Genomic DNA, 20,885 nt, shown 5'->3' with positions numbered 1-20,885 from the left:
CAGTATCTAGGAGCCCTACCTTGAAATCAGAAAATCCTTTTGACTAGATAAAGAATCTCTCTAAATTAAAAAAGGAGGATAAGGCATGCCAGGATTAGTTCAAGACTAAAAGCTCAGTTATGCCTATCTTGTGGGTCATACATACAATATTGTGTGTCTCCTACAATATTCACTCGTTTATTCAACAGATGTTTATTGTATACATAGTATGTTCCAGGTGTAGAGATTACTATTTAGAAAGAGAAAGTAGACACACAATTACAGAAAGTTATGTTAAGGCACTACTTGGTTCTACAGAAGCACATTTACTTAGAAGGGTCAAGGAAGCCTTCTTAAAGGAAATTATTTCTAAATTAAGATCTGAAGAATAGATTAGGAATTGGACAGGGGAGTATGGCAGAGAGAATAGAAGTTCAGATTCCTAGTGACAATAGAGAAATTGAGCCTAGCAGTCATGCTTATTGAGAGTGGAGGCATGTCAAGAGATAGAGCAGCAAAAGTAAGCAAGGCCAGATCATGAAGTAGCTATTATTTTCTTAAGGGCACAGAGATTCATTGAAGGTAAAAACAGCAGAATAACTTGATCAGATACGCATTCTGAAATGATTTTCTCACTGTGCTTTAGAGAATGGATCAGGACTATCAGACCAATTAGAAGGCCATTGTACTTGGAGAGAGACAATTGTGGTGTCATTAGGTGTAGTATCAGGGGAGATAGAGAAAAAATGGGCAGATTCTAGAAGTAAGATTGGTAAAACAGGGTTGCTTAAACTGGTGTGTAAGGAAAGAAGAGTCGAGGGTTTCAGGGTGGCAGGGTAAATGGGTAGTATTCACCAATTTTAGGAGACACTGAAATAATGCAGGTGTGTGGAGAGACAAGGTCATGAGTTCCGTTTGGCCATGTTAAATCCGAAGTGCCATCGGAATATCCAAATAGACATGTTCTTTAAGAAGTTGGAATGGGGTTCAGGAAAGAAACCTGGACCAGAAGTAGAGATTTCGAGTGACCAAAGTAGAGCTGAATATTGGAGCCATGAGAAGATGTGAGGTCATTCCAGGAGAGTATGAGGAGAAGGTATGTAGGGCTGAATGTCACCTCAGACTGTTTGCTATCTTGGGTTCAGTGTTGTCTTACAAGTTGAATGTGACTGCTTTAGGTAGGGCACGCACTGTCCTGTAACCGTAGCACAAACACTGTCTTCGCTTGCTGCCCTGCCTCTGAAGGCATTTGGATTTGATTTTAGGGATGAATTGGGCAAGAATATAAACAAAGGCCTGGTGTGTTTTGTTCACCAATGTGTTCCTAGCACTTAGCTCAGTGCCTGGCACATAATAATTGCTCTACAAATATTTGCAGAATAAATGAATGAGCCAGTAAATGAATTGACTGAGCAAATGAGCACAAATGAACAACAAAAAAACCCCACAAGGGGCACCTAGGTGGCTCAGTGGCTTAAGTGTCCAACTCAGGTCATGATCTCACGGTTGTGAGATCCAGCCCCGTGTCACTTTCACTCTCCTTCTGCCCTCACTCTCTAAAAAAAAAAAAAAAACCCAGAAAACAACAAAAACAAAAAACAAAAAATGGAGACTTAGTAGCAATAGTTGAAGAAATAGGAAAACTGAGAAGAGTATTCTCTATCTCTGATAGAGAATGTCTTAAGGGAAAGGGAAGGTGAGTGGTCAACCTTGTCATGTAAAAGGAGAGCTGAAAATGCCCACTGGGTTCACTGACAGGAAGGAAGGTCCTGGCCCTGAAACGGCAGCTCTCAGTGCAGTAGTTAGGTTGGGGGGAATGAGAATGCAGTGGACTGAGTATTAGGGAATTGAGGATGAGCTTAAAGATTCTTGCTGTGGAGATAAGAAAAATGAGGTCATGGTAGGTCTTGTTGGAGAACATATGAAGGGGACGGATGGCTCCTTTTTAAGATGGGGGAGGCCTCAGCCTCGAGGATGTGTGAGAATGTCTGCTTCCAGACATTTTTAGGGGTGCATATTTAATACTTGCTGTAATATCACTGCATGTATGTTTAAGAACTTTGACCCTGCACTCTAACAATACATATTAGTTGGTCTTCAGGGTTAGGATTCTCACTGATTTAAAGGAAAATATCATACCTAAGAGGCTGATAAGGTGGCATTGGACGGAAATTCAGATAACAGTGGGCCTGAAGGGTGTTAAAAAGGGATTCGTGATTCAGTTAGTTGACTTCTAAAGTCCCTTATCTCTGAGATTTGATGGTTACATAAAGCTGGCCTAGATATACAGTATTTTTATATTAATTTATCTTGCTGTGCTTTATTCTTAGGAAACACGAAGGAAGGAAGGCATTGTGAAGCTGAAACCTCATGAGGAACCTCTCCGTTCTGAGATCCTTAGTGGGAAATTCACCATCTTAGTGAGTCTTTAGGAACCCTTCTTGTAGTGTCTCATTACTTCCTTTTGTAGCTGCTGTACTGTTTGAATTTTGTTCCTAGATACCTGATCCTGAATCTAGAGAGTCTCAGCAGTCGCAGACAGGAAGCAGCTGTGCAGTTGCACAAAATAATTCTAGTAACAGGTGAAATTATTGAGAATCAGTTGTACAGTAGTAGGTCAAGCAGAGTTTCTTCATTGGTCCATTAGACTTAGTCAAGGTCTTTGGGTGGGTATACAGTGGTTCAGAGGCCCATCCTTATTGGATTCAGGCTCTCTCCACCTAGAGGTCACAGCCATTTGAATAAGTACACAATGGTACTTTAAGGCAGAGCATGGAAACCATGGTTGTCTTCTGTGGTTTTCCCCTGATGTGGGTTTCTTTTGCCATCCTGTCTGGGAAATAAGCTAGGCAGCCAGTGTAGACCATCCTTTAATCTCTCTGCCATTGACATGTTAAGGGAATGTAGTTTTTCCCTACCACACAAATAGGATCCAGGGGCTGCTAAGAATCAGGCATGGGATGAAATAAACATTCTTCTCTTCCTGGAGTAACTGATGCAAGTCAGAGAAGTATTGCCAGCATCTCTTCTCTTCATATGAAATTTTTGTCTAGGATATAAGAAGCCTAAGTGATTGTTGTGATTTTCTATTTAGTTTCTAAATGTTTTTCGTTTTATTTGCTTGTAGAATGTTCGGGACCCAACAGGAGCCTCCATTGCCCTCTTCACTGCCAGATTGCATCACCCCCACAAGTCAGTCCAACATGTGGTACTTCAGGCTCTGTTTTACTTGCTAGACAGAGCTGTGGATAGGTGAGCATGAAGATATGTTTTAGTTGGTGATAGTCCTTGACTAAGTTGATTAACTCAGCAGTGCCTTCACCCTGCTCCTAGAATGTGCCTCAGGAAGTGCTGTGAATAGAAAACATTCCATGTCCTTAAGGGCTTGGCATGTTTCCAGGTCTATCAAGATGGTGGGTATTCTTTATCTTTATCTGCTTGGCTCTATTTTAGGATCACAGAAACTGAGAAAGCCAATTAACTAGTTATCCTCATTGTATTGAGAATTACTTATTGAGAGAATGTGAAGGGGAAATGACTTGTGCTGGCCTTTGCTCATTTGCCCTGAATACTGATTTTCAAAACACTCTGGGGCCTCACTTTCTTTGTAAAATAGGAATAATGCCATTTAGGTCAGGATTTTGAGAATCAACATTCAGGAGAGAAGAGTCCAAAAGTACAAAGTTAAGCAAAATCATCTTTATAAACAGGTGCATGAGCAAAAAGAATCAGCTCAGGTCATTTCTCCTTCCCTCTCCAAGGTAAATGGTATTATGACTATTTTAGGCAAAGAAACCAAGCCCTAAAAAGTTATGTGACTCTTCTACAGTTACCACATACCAGTCCAGTTAGGCATAAGATTCTAGTTTCTTTGCTCTTGGCCAGAGCTGTTCGTACCCTACTATGTTGTCCTTTTGACGTACTTCCTTTTTTCTCTGGTGATTGCCATTTACAGCCATTTAGTTTGTTATTGGGCTAATCCTCTGGGTTAGAAGTGATGTATCAAAGGCTGAAACCTAAGATAGTAAAACACATATATGCACAGCTTTAGTCATACCGTGGACTTAGAGGATACGGATAGCCAAATGATGATCCGAAGTAGGCCTCTCTGTCTAATTCACTTGTTACTGCCTCTTAATGTTACTTCTGTAGTATTTAGCTTCTGCTTTTGATGCTCAATAGGGAGATATATCCAAACCACACACAGCATTATTCTGAAAAAGACGTTTACTAAGGTAAGGAGAAAGGACCAGTGGTCTCAGGGGCCCTGTACTGCCCAGTCAGAAGTGTGAAATTTCTCAGTTCTTCTTTCCTGTGATTGGTCTTCAGGTATAATATCCAGAATATAGGTTCCTTTGAAGTGCTTTAGCTCAGGAGAATAAATGAAAGACTCCTTTATCAGAAAATTCACTGGCCTTCCTTGGTGGGCAGTTTACGGTCAGTGTACTTCTATAGGCATGGCAGTGGCCAAAGCTTGCTCTTTCCGATGAGAGTATTGATTGGATCCCACAGGAAGACCACACAGGTAAACATACTTAAAACTGTTTTCATGATGTCCACCCTTTTCTTAGAAACCCTTAGTGACTCCTCATCATTCAGAAGGTGCATATAAGATAAATAAATGTGAAACCTTTTCTCCCAAGCAAAATATTCTCACTAGTGAGTAGAAATTCTTGTTTTCCTATATTATTTTTCACCAAGAGCACGAGTAGGGTGGGGAGGGGCAGAGGGAGAGGAAGAAGCAAACTCCCTGCTGAGCAGGGAGCACGACACAGGGCTCCTCTCAGGACCCTGAGATCATGACCTGAGCCAAAGGCAGACGCTTAACTGACGAGCCACCCAGATGCCCCAACAGCAGTTATAAGAATACCAATTATTGTGTATTGAATTTTACACAGCCTTATGATGTAATTTAACTTATACTGTTGTTTTGTATGTTTACCACTAGATTATAACCTCTGTGAAGGCAGGGAACCTTCTTTTTCACATTATATAATAGAAAATCCTCAAATCTCTATGGGTGGCATGGAAATGGTATCATAAACTTCCACACATCACTTGTCTTCAGAGTGATCTATAACCAATCTTGTTTCATTGATAGCCTCTCACCCACCCTCCACCCTCAATTATTTTGAAACAAATGTCAGGGACTATGTTATAAACATCTTGGTGTTCCCAGGTAACATCCAGCTCAGGAATCAAACTCAGTAGGAAAACAATTATTCTTAGTAAGGAATTAGCTATCATTGTAAACCTCATATTCTGTACCCAGAAAAACAAAGATCCTACCACGTTTGTATTTATTTCATGTGCCTTTACAGGAGGAGCAATTTTTAGGAATATAGACACTGCATCATTATGAACTGTAGCTTCTTCCCCTGGCACTGACTTCTCTTTGTTTCAGTCCTCTGCCACAGGCTGGTGCTGTGAGGGGAAAACCTACAGTTCTTTGAATTTGGCCCTTGAGAGCTTGTGGAGAAATGGGAAGTCTCTAGACCTGAATAGTCTACTCAGTAATTGTGCTTCTCTTCTAACACCATCTTTGATCTTGGTGAATGATACTCTCTCTGGAATCATGAAAGGAGTCAAGATTTTGTATTAACTGTAACCTCTTGAGACCATTTGAAACTCAGAAACTGCTGGAAAAACTTGGGTCTACCTCAGAATTAGCGATTTTTTTAAAAGATTTTATTTATTTATTTGAGATAGAGAGGGAGAGAGCACACAAGCAAGGGAAGGGGCAGAGGAAGAAGGAGGCTCCCTACTGAGCAAGGTGCCCAATGTGGGGCCCAATCCCAAGACCCTGGGATCATGTGACCTGAGCCAAAGGCAGATGCTTAACCAACTGAGCCACCCAGGCACCCCAGAATTAGAGATTTTTGAAATGCTTCTTCATGGGTGGGTACTTCCACCATGCCAAAAATGTAGGATACAAAATAACATTGAAATTTCTGATTTCAGGATCCTTTTGTGCCAAACATTTTTCTCAATTTTAAGTAGATAGGAAAGGTATTGCTATCATCTATGAGTAATCCAAACAAAAAATTTATTCCTAATGATCTTTTAGGCATGCAGATTGAAATAGATAAGGATCTGGAGGAAGAGTACAACTTTGAGAAGTCTTCAGGCAGTAAGGAGATTGAACTGAGGAATACTTTTCATATCTTCACATGTTTTTTGTTTGTTTGTTGTTGTTGTTTTTAGAGAGAGCCCATGTGCAAGCAGCCCGAGAGGGGCAGAGGGAGAGAGAATTTTAAGCAGGCTCCACACCCAGCCGGGAGCTCAACACAAGGCTGGATCTCATGACCCTGAGATATGACCTGAGCTGAAATCAAGAGTCAGGTGCTTAACCAGCTGAGCTACCCAGGTGCCCCTCTTCACATGTTCCTAACCTCAGTGAGGTAACAAGCTCTTTTCAAGATGCTTTCCTAAGACCATGTATGGGTTTGTTCTCTTCCCCCAGCTCCCAAGAGTTATATTCACCATCATTGACCTTAGAGTTTTGTTTTGCAGTTTCCCACAGGTCTGAAGTATTTTCTTAGCAGTGGGCTTCCAGTCCCACTGAATTCTAATTCAGTGACCATTTATCATGTACTTATTTGCAAGGACTGTGCTAGGGACTGTTGGGAGTAATGAGGTGAACAAAACATGTTTTTGCTCCCAGGAGAGAATCAGATAGCTTTACAAAGTTGAAGTGCTTTGGGACACCTGGGTGGCTCAATTGGTTAAGCGTCTGACTTCGGCTCAGATCATGATCTCAGGGTCCTGGGATTGAACCCCCAAGCATGGGCTCCAGCTCAGCTCGGAGTCTGCTTCTCTCTCTCCCTCTGCCCCTCCCTCTGCTTGTGCTCTCTTTGTCTCTTTCTCAAATAAATAAATAAATAAAATATTTAAAACAACAACAACAAAAACAAAACAACGTTGAAGGGGCACCTGGATGGCGCAGTTGTTAAGCGTCTGCCTTCAGTTCAGGGCGTGATCCCAGCGTTCTGGGATCGAGCCCCACATCAGGCTCCTCCACTGGGAGTCTGCTTCTTCTCTCCCACTCCCCCTGCTTGTGTTCCCTCTCTCGCTGGCTGTCTCTGTCAAATAAATAAAATTAAAAAACAAAACCAAAAAACAAAAAACAAAACAAAGTTGAAGTGCTTTAAGAACCATAAGAAAATCCCACAGGAAGATTTATGGGACTGCAAGGGGGTGAAGGACAGCAGTACATTTCGATCATGGTTATCAGGGAGGTCTTCACGGAAGAGGAAACTTTTGAGTTGAACATGGAATGTTACAAAATTTGGATAGGCAGATTTAGAAACCTGGGAGGAAACAGTTCAGATTTTGATAACCTAGATGTTCTGGAACATTCTCAACCGAGGAGTTTGGATCTTGATAAATATGCATTAGTAAGCATAATTCCAATTCCAACATGTGAGGGTTTTCTGCCACACCTCCAAGCAGTTCTCTAACACCAACTCTGTGTTTTACAACTCAACTAAATTCTGATGCTGTCTGCCTGATAGATCAGATCCCACAGGTCAATCCTGTAAGACTTGTCCCCCCCAACCCCAACTCCCGGAACACACAGATGCCAGTGGCAAGTTAAGGTTGTCACCTGTGCTTTTTTATCAACAGGGCTATATAGATTGAAGTTTCCAACAACCCCCTTCTTGGGTACAGTGAATTTACTAGAGTGTCTCGCAGAACTCATTTTACTTACTAGGTTTCCAATTTATTATAAAAGGATATAATTCAAAATAGGTAGATGGAAGGGATGCATAGGGAAAGGTATGGTGAAAGGGGCTTAGAGCTTCCATGCTCTCTCTGAGAGGGCCACTCTTTCAGTACCTCCATCTGGAAGCTCCAAACCCTATCCTTTTGGATTTTTATGGAGGCTTCATTAGATGAGCGTGATTGATTAAATCATTGGCCATTTGAGATTGAACTCAATCTCTAGTCCCTTTCCTTTCCCTGGAGGTGGCAGAGGGGAGGGTGTGGGGTGAAAGTACCAACGCTGTCTAATCACAAGGTTGGTTCCTTGGCAACCATCCACATCCTTATGTGGACCCTAGGGCATTCCAGTTGTCTCATTAACATCTCAAAAGACACCTTTAACTCTCTTCACTTAGGACATTCCAAGAATTTTAAAGGAACTCGGTGCCAGCAACCAGGTTGAAGACCAAATACATATTTTTTATTGTAAAATCACAGTATCATAAGTATAGCAGATACCAAAGATAAATCATCTTTTTGTAAGACCAGTATTCAGGGAGACACTTCTTTTGGTCCCTCATGTGTCCCATAACTCTGTTTTTTGCCCTAGGCTTTCAACCTCTCTCATCCATCTTATTACTTATAAGTGTTTTTGTTCCATGGTTGGTTTACAGCTTTGAAACTCAGAGGAATGGACTGGTATTTATCTATGACATGTGCGGTTCTAATTATACCAACTTTGAGCTGGATCTTGGCAAGAAAGTCCTAAACCTGCTGAAGGTAAGGTTGTGAGAGGGCCCCTCAATTCTCCTTCACTGATTAGGATACTTTTTTCTATTCTTTGGGAGACTTAGGAATGATGTAAACTTCAGACATTATGTTCAGTGTAAAGGTCACCTGTAAATGATGACTAATATGTGCTTCCTCAGAATACAAAATGGTCTTAAAAATGAAGTGGGAGGAATTAAAAAAGGAAATGCAAAGGAACATTCTGAGTCATAAAGGAGCGTTGCCCCATTCCTGGAGTTGTGTAGAATAAGAATTAATGAAGGCCTAGCTATGTCCAGTGTCTGAAAAATGTCACCTCCCCAATGACTTTCAGACTTTTTGTCTCACTCTAGTCAGAAATAGGTTTTACATGCTGACCTCATACATAAAAGTATATAAACACAAACCATACACATACATGTGGAGTTCTATGATAGATAAGTTTACTCTTATCCCAAACTCGTAAGTCCAGACGTATGTTGTAATATTTTGAATTTTAAAAGATAATATGGTATATATGCCACTTTATAATCGAACACATTAATATTTTTGTAATAAAATGTATTATTCATAATGAGTGGAGAAGAATAAAGGCTATAAATAGCCTATGGCATTTCAGGTCAGATTTTGCTGCTCCATGAATTCATGCACCAGACTTCAAAAGAAACTTAAGGTTTTCAGAGCTGTTTAGGTTTCAGAGTCCCGGGATGAGGGTGTGTAGATCTTTGTGTACATATTTATACACAAAACAAAAAAGTTTCACAAAACAAGCTTTAACCCTTACTATGTGCACTTTGATAATTCTATTTCCTATTTTAAAAAAGTCGTGAGCTACTAAATTAATTTGAGGATCCATTGAGTGACAACTTGCAGTTTGAAATCATTGATCTAGGAGTCTATAGTCTTTATTCTAGGATCTGACTTGGGATTACTGTGGATGTAGATTTTTAGAAGTGCTATTATAGCTTTATCACAGAGTATATAAAGAGGGTATTTTATTGCATGTTGTTTTCTGGTACTTCCATTGGTCACTCAGCACCATATTACTAAAATCCCTATTAGGGCATTTAGCTGTGATTCAGTTCTTTTCATTGATGAGGATGATACATGTTTTTTTTTCTTTACAAATATGGAGTAATACTATATCCAGTAGTTATGACTCGTCATTTTTTACTTAACAGTTGTGTCTTCATCATCCTTCTATGTCAGTACATATAGCTATTACCCATTTCTTTTCTCTCTCGCTTTTTTTTTTTTTTTTTTTTTAATAAGCTCTACACCCAGCGTGGAGCTTGAATTCACAACCCTGAGATCAAGGGCTGCGTGCTCTAGCAACTGAGGGGGCCAGGCACCCCTTTCCTCACTTTTTTTAATGGCAGCAGAGTATTCTTTTTATGGCTGTATCAAGCAGAAAAAAATGAAGTTCATGCCATTTTTTGTGTGTTATTATAAAGGCTTCAGTGAGTATTGTTTTATATACATTTTTATCTGTTTGACCAATTATTTCCTAAGGATAAATTGCTATAAGCAGATTTGTAGGGTCAAAGAGTTCACACATTTAAATTTTGATAAATATTGCCAAATAAGCCCTCAACAGCCTTTTTCACCAGTCTTTTTCACCAGTCTTATCAACATTGATTTGATATTTGGATTTTAATCATATTCATGTTTTTATGGTATTTCTCTTATTACCGATGAGCTTCAGCATATTTTCATGTTTATTGTCAAGAGGTATTTAAAATTTTTTTTCTTCTCATATACTTTACTCAATTTTTAAAAAAGATTTACGTATTTATTTTAGAGAGAGAAGAGTGTGCACAAGGGCAGAGGGAGAGGGAGAAATAGAATCTCAGACTCCCCGCTCAGCAGAGCCTGGGGTACCACCCTGAGATCATGACCTGAGCCAAAACCAAGAGTCAGTTGCTCAACCTACTGAGCCACCCAGGCGCCCCTCATATACTTTACCCAATTTTTTTACTAAAGTGTTTATCTCTTACTAATTTATAAGAGTTGTTATTAAAAATGTTATAAAGTATGTGTTACCAGCACTTTTTTTTATAGTTTCTTACTCACTTTTATGGTGTCTTTTCTCATACTGCTATGTTTTCTTTATTTTTCAACGTAATTTTCATATACTATATATTCTTTAATAATATATATCATATATGATACATAGTATTATGGATAAAATAATTTGCTTTCAAATAGCTATCCGGGCAACATTTACTAACTAATACATTTTTTTCCTACTCATTTGAGATGATACCTTTATATTACACTAAATTCCCATATGGTAGGCATGTCTATTCTGACACTCTGTTCTATTGATTTAGCCATCTAGACCAACATACGCACTGTTTAAGTCTTAAATAAAGTTTAATATCTCATAGGTCAAGCTTCCTGTCACACTCTTATTTCTAAAAGTTGTTTAGACTATATTTTTTGCATTTTTATTCTTTTTACATTTAGTTTTGTGTGCTTTAAATATTTTCAAAGATTTTATTTATTTGAGAGAGATAGAGTAAGGGAGAGAGAGAGAGCATGAGGTGGGGGAGAGGCAAAGGGAGAGAGAGAAGCAGACTCCCCCACTGAGCAGGGAGCCCTTCATGGGGTTGGATCCCAAGACCCTGGGATCATAACCTGAGTTGAAGGCAGATGCTTAGCCCACTGAGCCACCCAGGTGCCCCTTTGTTTTATTTTTAAGTAATCTCTACACCCAACATGGGGCTTGAACTCACAACCCTCAGTTCAATAGTCGCATGCTCAGGGGTGCCTGGCTGGCTCAGTAGGTGGGGGATGTGATTCCGTATTTAGTTCTGTGAGTTTGAGTTTATGTAGAGTATAGTGATTACTTTAAAAAAAAAAAAAAGTTGCATGCTCTACTGAATGAGCCAGCCAAACACCCCCTAGTTCTTTTTCAGTTATAAAAGCAATTCAAGGAAAAGCCTCTGAACCCCTCCCCCAGACACCCCAGTGCCAATGCACAGAGGGTAACCACTTTTTCCAAATTTTAAATCTAAATCTGGTGAGAAAAAAAATTTTTTTTGAAGATTTATTTGTTTGAGAGAGAGAAAGAATGAGCTGGGGGAGGGGCTCGGTGGCTGGATCTGAGGATCTTGAGATCATGGCCTGAGCCGAAGGCAGACACTTAACTGAGCCACTCAGGCGCCCTGAGAAAAAAAATTTTTTTTAAATCATCATCCTCTTTTGATTAGATGAACTTTAGAGTCATTCAGTCAAGTTTGGGGAAATGAAAGATTCTGGATTTTACTTGGATGTAGTGAATTAATTAAGGGAGAATTCACATCTTTATAATGTTACTATCTCCCATCCAAGAATGTTATACTTTTTGGGGCGCCTGGGTGGCACAGTCAGTTAAGCATCAGACTCTTGGTTTCAGCTCAGGTCTTGAGATTGGGGCCCACGTAGGGCTCCGTGCTCAGTGCAGAGCCCGCTTGAGATTCTCTCTCGCAGTCCCTCCGCCCCTTGAGTCATGCTCTTTCTCTCTCTCAAATTCATTAATTAATTTAAAAAAAAGAATGTTATACTTTTTAAAAAGTCTTTTGTCATATCTTTTTTTTTTTAAGATTTTTTTTTTTTATTGGGGGGGGTGAGTAGCAGAGGGAGAGGGAGAGAGAGAGAACCCCAGGCGGACTTCCTCCTGCGCTTAGAGCTTATGGCAGGGCTGGATCTCAGGACTCTGAGATCATGACCCTAGCTGAAACCAAGAGTCCGACAACCTAGTAAAGCCACCCAGGTGCTCCTTGTTATGTCTTTCAACAAAGTTTTAAAATTATTTTATTTGTTGTATATGTGTCTTATGTAGTTTATTCCTAGGCTAAAAAATACACATTCATGTATTTAAAAACACAACAGACACCAAGGATAAACTATCTTTTTTGTAAGACCAGTAACTTACAGGGAGAAAAAGAGAGGGATAGAGATAATGTATGTGTGCACAAGTGTTATTATAAATCAGATGTTTTTACCATTATAATTTTATGCTGATTATTATTTATAGGGTGGCTAATTTTTTCATAATTTATCTTTTATACTTAAAATACTGTTATAATCAAAAAAATTTTCATTGTAGGGGCGCCTGAGTGGCACAGTCGTTAAGCATCTGCCTTCGGCTCAGGGCGTGATCCTGGTGTTATGGGATCGAGCCCCACATCAGGCTCCTCTGCTATGAGCCTGCTTCTTCCTCTCCCACTCCCCCTGCTTATGTTCCCTCTCTCGCTGGCTCTCTCTCTGTCAATAAATAAATAAAATCTTTAAAAAAAATTTTTTTTCATTGTAGAAAATTTTGGACAACTCAGACATTAAGATTTATAATATGTGGAAATAAACTGTTGACATTTTGGTGTATGGCACTTTCTTCTAGATGTTTTTCAATATGATCTTAATTATGTTCATACAATTTCAATATACAGTAAGCTCCAAAAAGTTTATTTTATGAATATTTGTAATTGCTGAATAATAGTCTATCCTGTATTTACTATAATTTTTTAACCATTTCTTTGTTGTTGGGTATTTTCCCCATTTTTTATAATAAACAGTTTTTTCAGCACTTTTATATTCATCTTTTTTTTTTTTAAGATTTTATTTGAGAGAGAGAGATAGCGAGAGAGAGAGCAGGAGCAGTGGAGAGAGAGAGAGAAGCAGGCTCCCCACTGAGCAGGGAGCCTGTAATGGGACTCAGTCTCAGGACCTTGGGATCATGACCTAAGCCGAAGGCAGATGCTTAACCAACTGGCCACCCAGGTGCCCCAGGATATAAATATTTTAAATAAGGTTGTAAAAAATAAAAGTAATATAAAGTATTATAGAAGATAAAAGAATAAAATTAACATAACTCACAATCTTTTCAGAGATAAACTATTGAACTTTTGATATAATTCTTATAATCTTTTTTCTCTGTGAAAGTATAAATGTGTGTGTAACTTTTAAAACAAAATTAAGGTTATAGTTTTAATCCTGTTTCGTTTAATTAAGAGTATATTGTGAGCATTTTCCATAGTTGCAAAAAAAATCTTTGAAATCTTCATTTTAAAGGTTATAATATTAATCTTATTATAGGATAATAGCATTTTTGTTAACCCCTACCCATTTTCAGACACATATATTCTTTCCAGTTTTAAAGTACTATTTTTAACTATCAAAAATAAAGGTGTAATAAACATTTCTGTTCATAAAGCTTTGTGTTTCTGGTTATTTCTTAGAATATCTGAGTCTCAGAAATGGAATTACTTGATCAGAGGATATGCACATTTTTAAGGATATATAATGCTAGATGCCTGCTAGAAGATATAACTGTTTACTGTCCCATCAACAATATATGTGGATGCCCTACAGTCATTTAAATGGAATAGGCCTGAGTGTGTAGTTCTTTGCTCTGAAGAAGTAGATATAATGGCTTCCGCTTTTTAGTTATCATTTTGTGAAAATACAGATATTTTTCCAGACTGCTTTTTGACCTGGCAGGGAGGGCCTTGGCTATTTAGTCCTGAAATAAATTATTGTTGTTGTTTAAAGATTTTATTTATTTATTTTAGAGAGAGTGTGTGAGCACGTGCACGCAAGCAGGGGGAGGGGCAGAGAGAGAGGATCTCAAGCTGACTCTGCACGACTCTGCATGGAGCACAGAGTCCATTGCGGGGCTCTATCTCACAACCCTGAGATCATGACCTGAGCTGAAACCCATAGGCGCTTAACCAACGGAGCTGTCCAGGCACCCCTAAATTGTTGTATCTCAGACTTTAGTGAAGAGGAGTATGGAGCATTTTATTCTGGATACTGTATATTCTCTATTGGGGATGTTTGTGGACCCCCAAAATCAGTGGAAGAATAGCCAGAGAATGACATGTCAAATTGAGACTCAATCTTTTTAAAAAGAATAGGGAGAAGTGGTGGAAGATATTTAGCCACAATTTCCTCTTTTTTTGTTGTTTTTTTGGTTTTTGATTCCTTGGGAATAATTTCTTCCCAGTTAGAATGCCAATATTACTTGGTATCCCTGCCTGTGAGAAGGGCTGGGATATTAAACTAAATGAAACCAAGGGCTCTGAATTAGGAATGAATAATTTTTCTATTTTTATGCTTTGTGCAGATCAGGGTGTCTCCTTCCCTTTAGATTTCATTTGCCCTTATGCCCACTAGATTATATTTATTGACTGAATAAATGAATACATAACTAGATGAAGAGATGGGTAAAAAAAATGATTATAAACACACAGGTTTCAGAATAAAAGGTTATGAGAGAGATGTTTCTTTCATGTTCTGTTTATTCATGATCTAATTTTTCTTAAAGTTTTTAAAAGATTTCATTTTTTTAGAGATTTATTTATTTATTTGAGAGGGAGAGTGCAGGGGGTAGGGCCTGGGAGAGGGAGAGAGGGTCTTAAGGAGACTGCTCTGAGCGCAGAGCCTGACTTGGCCCGGATCTCACAGCCCTGAGATCACAACGTGAGCCGAAACCAAGAATTGGATGCTTAACCAACTGCACCACAGAGGTGCCCCAAGATTTTAATTTACTTTTAAGTAATTTCTACACCCAACATGGAGCTTGAACTCACAGATCCCAGGATCAAGATTTGCATGCTCCATGGACTGAGCCAGCCAGACACCCCTTTCTTAAAGTTTTAATAAGCAGAACTTGAAGATGCACACATATATGCTGACAAAAGTCAGTTCTCAATTTTTGATCCAGAAAGCTTATGTTGACAACATAACATCATAATTTTTAAAAGTAAATCACCTTTTGGGGCACCTGGGTGGCTCAGTTGATGAAGCGTCTACCTTTGGCTCAGGTCATGATCCCAGTGTCCTGGGATCAAGCCCCATGTCAGGCTCTCTGTTTAGCAGGGAGCCTGCTGCTTCTCCCTCTGATTCCTTCTCCCTCTGCCTGCTGCTCCCCCTGTTCTCTCTCTCTCTCAAATAAATTTTTTTTAAAAAATCACCTTTTAATTTTTTTATTAAGGTTTTAATTTTAATTCCAGTATAGTTAACATACAGTGTTATATTAGTTTCAGGTGTATAATTTTTAAATTTTTAACCACTTCTGTAGTTACTGCAATGAAACCTGAATTAGGCTTTAGACTCCCCCTGCTGGGTAAGGATGGGGAAAAGAGCAGAAAACCTACACTCTGGATTTGAACAGTCACAGATTCCAGTGCCTTAATTGATGTCTTTAAATTTTCATGTGTGTTCTCCACAGGGAGCATTTCCTGCTCGTTTGAAAAAAGTACTGATTGTGGGAGCACCAATATGGTTCCGAGTGCCCTATTCCATCATCAGCCTCCTCCTGAAGGACAAAGTGCGGGAGAGGGTAAGGCAAGCTTTATTTTATTTGTAGGTGGGGGTGGTTATTTGGAGAAGGTGGTGAACTTCCCATTTCTACTGTTGAAACCTGCCAATTAATTTTTTACCTTCAATAAAATTCTTCTGGCCTGTCTCCTAAAGTGCTTTCTGCTTCTGTTAGTGTATCCACTTATATTCTGTGCTTTATTCTTTACTCAGGTCGGTATAGGCTACCTCTCCCACTGTACAATAAGTTCCTTGAAGTTAGGAACTAGACATAGTTTGTCTGGCACTCTCCCTCCATAGCATCTTGCATAAAGATAGCACTGAAGGAGAGTGTCCCATGGATAACTTAGGGATAACTATTCCTTCCAAAATTTAGCCTAGTGCTACACATGCATATTTAACAATCTCTAATAGAATTGCGTAAGTCGAACTGGTGTTTGGATTTGTTCAGCAGGAAATACTAATCTGTTCCTTGACCACCAGCGTGGTGGAGGAGAATATCTCACTATATTTCTTTATATGTTTACTTCCATTCCTGGCATTTTCTCTTAAAACACCTTGTTGCTTCCTAATTTCAAAAGTGTTGTCTAAAATTATCGTTATTCTATTATTATCCCCTGAGTTTTCCAGGACTGAAAGATTATGGTTTTATTCATTCATTAATTTCTCACCCTTGAAAGAAAGGGCATATGAAACAGTGACATAATCTAATTATAGTTGCTGTGAAATATTATTAGAGATTTTTGTAGAATAAAATTATGAGATTATATCAGCAACAATGCAGATCTTTATAGCTGGGGAAACTTGTGTTGGAGAGGGGAAACTGAAGATGTTTAGTTCTGTGGAAGTACTTAGGGACCTAGTAACTGAGAGGAGGAGAAATCTTTTCCAAGGTACTCTTTGATAGGACTTCTTAAGCAAATTCTTGCACTTGTTATATTGTAAGTATTAATATATGTATAAGCTCAAAATATATGAGCACCTTTACAGTCCAGGCTCTGGGCCCTGAGAATTAAAAATGGAGTGAGACTTTCCTAAGCCTTACGGAGCTCATGTTCCTGCTCGGGAACACAGAGATAGACATGTACAGAGAACTGTGGCCCTGCAGGAGCACAGAGGAGAATATTGTATTGAGCAGTCAGGGAGGGCTTCACAGAAGAGTTGAGCTTTATAAGCTGGTCCGTGAAGTAGCCGAGGAGGAAAAGAGGGCATTCCAAGAAGAGACAACAGCAAGCGTGACGAGCATTCCCATTTCACACAGATTTCATGGAAAACCAGGTAGGCCAGTTTTGTCCAGTAAGGCTGTGTCTAAGCAGAGAGCAGAATTAGGATTACTTTTCTGGCAGTTTTCCTGGGCTACCCTGTATCTGGGTGACTAGTCTAGTGTTATTTTTGTAGAAAGCTACCTTTGAGAACGTCCATACTGAGCTGTTAGTAAAGCACCAGGCTTAGGGTTGGTTACCTTAGTATGGGGTTGACCAAAAAAAAATCACTACCTATGCATTCTTAATAATCAAAAAGGCAAATGCCTGCATGAGATGTCACTGGGAAGCGTTGTTAATAGTACAAAGGCTTTGTTCACTGTACCTTCCTTTCAAGGTATATAAAAGGGCTCCTGGGGCATCTAGCTGGCCTAGTCAGTAGAGTGCATGACTCTTGATCTTGAGGTCATGAGTTTGAGCCCCATGTTGGGTGTAGAGATTACTTGAAAATAAAATCTTAAAAAAGGCAGGGGCAAATTCTAGGAGTGACTTTGATATACATTCTGGGAATTCAAACCTTTGGGGGAAATTATAGGACTTTAATCCCAGGCAGATGAAATGCAGTCTGCTTCTTTTACAAGTATACCAAGTATTTCAAGCAAATTTCATCCCATTCTTCAAACCTAATATAAACACATTTGTTCTTTACCTTCACTATCTATGTCTTTTTTTCCTGTCCATACTCACATGGTTCTTTCTGTCTTTCCAGATTCAGATATTAAAGACATCTGAGGTCACCCAGCACCTGCCCAGGGAGTGCCTTCCAGAAAACCTGGGTGGGTACATCAAAATTGACCTCGCGACTTGGAATTTCCAGTTCCTACCCCAGATGAACGGCCACCCAGACCCCTTCGATGAGATCATCCTGTTCTCCCTCCCTCCTGCCTTAGACTGGGACTCAGTACATGTTCCAGGTCCCCACGCCATGACCATCCAAGAGTTGATGGACTATGTTAGCACCAGGCAAAAGCGGGGGATATATGAGGAGTATGAAGACATCCGCCGTGAGAACCCTGTTGGCACTTTCCACTGTTCTATGTAAGTAGGAAAGGTTTGGGCCGACATGCTTCTGGTGCGTGCTGGCAACAGCGCCATCCACATTACATTTCCTTAACAGAGGCTCTTCCTGGTGTTAAGGAGCATCACTGTCACTCAGGTGATGGTTCTCTCATCCAGGAAGAGGCACCTCCTGCTTTGGTGTCTGTTGCCAATATCCTATATTCTGAATTTCTGAAGGCCTTTAGTACCTACAGGGGAACCATGTAATAATGGATGCATTTTAAAATATTTCCTGAAATGCAGATGTTTTGGGGAAAAAACAAAAATGTAGGTTCAAAAATGTAGGCTCTCTATTCCTTTCTTCAGTGTGATCTCTGGTTCTTTGATTTGGGCAGTTTCTCCCTAGAGCATTTATACTAGAACATTACTTTCTTAGGAGGGGTGCTGGTGCATTTAAAATAATCCACAGTCAGTAAGAGAAAAGAGTTAACTCTTAGGAATTTGGCCTTGTGGGATTTTCCTTCTATCCAAATCTTACTACAGAACTAGCTGGCTAGTTTATAACTGGTTCATAATTACTTGGTAACTATCATTGGCCATAGAGCATAGATCATTTCTCTTACTGCTCTCATTTTACCCTGTTTTCATTGGCTGCAGCAGAAATTTCTGTCTCTCTGTTGAAAACTAGGGAAACTGTCCCAGGCTCAAGTTCCAGCATAGCCTAAAATCCCCTCTGTGATTTATGCAGGTTATTTCCCTTCCCTGCACCCCATTTTTCCTGGGTGTAATATATGATGTTAGACCCTGATATCCACCTGCTTGTGTAGCTTAAATGTTTTAGGAATCCATGATTCTGTGAATACCTCTTCCCCTTTGTAATTCCTGTCCAGTTTAGTCTGTGTACTGTAAAGAAGATACAGGGAGAGAGACTTAGCAAAAGGAAAGAGGGAAAAGAATGAATTGGAAACAAGGGAAGAGAGAAGAAACACTTGAGAAGAAAGTCAATAGACAGAGCAAGAATGCAAAAGAAGAGAAAAAAAAAAAAAACCCAAACAAACAAGAAAGCAGAGCATATATCAAAGTGGAGAGAGTATCCTTTTCTCCCACACAGCTGTTTGTTTCTTACCAGTTTACAACTCTATATGCATCCAGTCTTTGTCCCAACCAGTTTTTCCCCCTGTAGTTTTGAATCAAGGAAGTATTATGGAACATAGAGGAGTACTGGGCTGCTCCAAGAGGATGCATACTTGTCTTGGGGATTCCTAACTTTGTTCTGGGGGCTTCTGCTGTGAGATCCCTGAGATGTCATTTCTACCATCTTCCCCCTTCCCTCCATTAAAAAATGAGGTTTGGATTGTCCTCTTGGCATCACCCAAACCAGCCATCATGTTATAATCAGAGAATACCTCCCAGTCCTATGGAAGGACTTCCTAATCTTGCCCCTTATTGAATGAATGAGTCCCCACTTCAGGAGCTAGAACCCAGAATCCTCATCAGCTCCAGGTCTCTGTCTTATACCAAGTTCCAGTAAAACTGCTTATACAGAACAAATTGTGTCTCCCTTGGAGTTCTAGATTATGAAGTAGATCTCAGAGTACTCATTGTTGTCCAGGATGCCCATGGACCAAAACCCTTTCTTTCTCTTTTTTCTTCTCCCCTACACCACTTTTTCAAAAGGTGTGTTTTAAAAATTTATCTTTTTATTATAATTGTAGATTCACATGTAGTTGTAAGAAATAATACAGAGAGATTACATGTACCCTTTCCAAAGTTTTCCCATGGTACCATCTTCTAAAAGTATAGTATAGTATAGTATAGTATAGTATCACAACCAGATATTGATATTGATATTATCCACCAGTCTTATTCAGATTTCCCGAGTTTTAGTGTATGTATGTGTGTGTGTGTATTTAGTTCTATGCGATTTTTAGCCCTCATGTTGGTTTGTGTATCCATCACCATAGTCAAGATACAGAAGAATTACATCATCACATACCTCGGTCCCACCCCTCCCCATCCCTAACCCCTGCAACCACTAATCTGGTCGCCGTTACTATAGTTTGTTTTTTTTTCTTTTCTTTTTTTTTTTTTTTTTAAAGATTTTATTTGTTTATTTTTGCGCACAAGAGCAGATGAGTGGTGGGGAGGGGCAGAAGGAGAAGCGGACTCCCCGCTAAGCACGGAGCCGGGCTCCATCCCAGGATCTCATGAACTGAGCTGGAGGCAGACGCCCAGCCGACCGAACCACCCAGGCACTCCTATAGTTTTTTCATTTCAAGAATGTTCTTATATAAATGGAATCATACTATATGTAACCTTTTAGGATTGGCTTTTTTCCCTCAGTGTAATTCCTTGGAGATTCACCCAAGTCGTTACATGTATCAATAGTTTATTCCTTTCTATTGCTAAGTACTATTCCATGGTATGAATGGTTTGTTTAACCGTTCACCTGTTAAAGGACATCTAGGTTATTTAGAGTTTCTGGCACTTACAGGTAAAGCTGCTATGAATGTTTGCGTCTAGGTTCTGTGTGAACATAAGTTTGCATTGCTCTGGGATGAATGTCCAAGAGTGTGACGGCTAGGTCATAGAGTAATTCGATGTTTAGTTTGATGAGAAACTGCCCAGCTGTTTTCCACAGTGGCTGCACCATTCGACATGCCCCTAGCAATGTCTGAATGATCCAGTTTCTTGGCATCTTCACCAGCATTTGCTGTTGCCACCACCATTTTTTATTTTAGTTGTCCTAATAGGTGTGTAATGAGGTCCCATTGTGGGTATAATTTACATTTCCCTAATAGTTAATGATATTGAACATCTTTTCATGTGCTTATTTACCATCTGTATATCCTCTTTGTAAAATGTCAT

General features: G+C 39.5%; 1 protein-coding gene across 1 annotated transcript in view; it reads left to right on the top strand.

The window, feature by feature from the left end:
* Window positions 1-20,885, top strand: part of PTPN9 (protein tyrosine phosphatase non-receptor type 9) — a 77,916-nt gene that overhangs the window by 36,390 nt on the left and 20,641 nt on the right. The window contains exons 3-7 of the mRNA XM_026478564.4: window positions 2,310-2,399; window positions 3,107-3,231; window positions 8,358-8,463; window positions 15,668-15,778; window positions 17,728-18,056. Of these exons, the coding sequence (XP_026334349.1) occupies window positions 2,310-2,399; window positions 3,107-3,231; window positions 8,358-8,463; window positions 15,668-15,778; window positions 17,728-18,056 (761 nt within the window). The remainder of the gene's footprint in view (window positions 1-2,309; window positions 2,400-3,106; window positions 3,232-8,357; window positions 8,464-15,667; window positions 15,779-17,727; window positions 18,057-20,885) is intronic.

This window comes from Ursus arctos, unplaced genomic scaffold (genome assembly GCF_023065955.2).
Source record: "Ursus arctos isolate Adak ecotype North America unplaced genomic scaffold, UrsArc2.0 scaffold_28, whole genome shotgun sequence".
Classification (NCBI taxonomy): Eukaryota; Metazoa; Chordata; class Mammalia; order Carnivora; family Ursidae; genus Ursus; species Ursus arctos.
The sequence above is the reverse complement of the archived record's forward strand: the minus strand, read 5'-3'. Positions and strand labels throughout refer to the sequence as shown.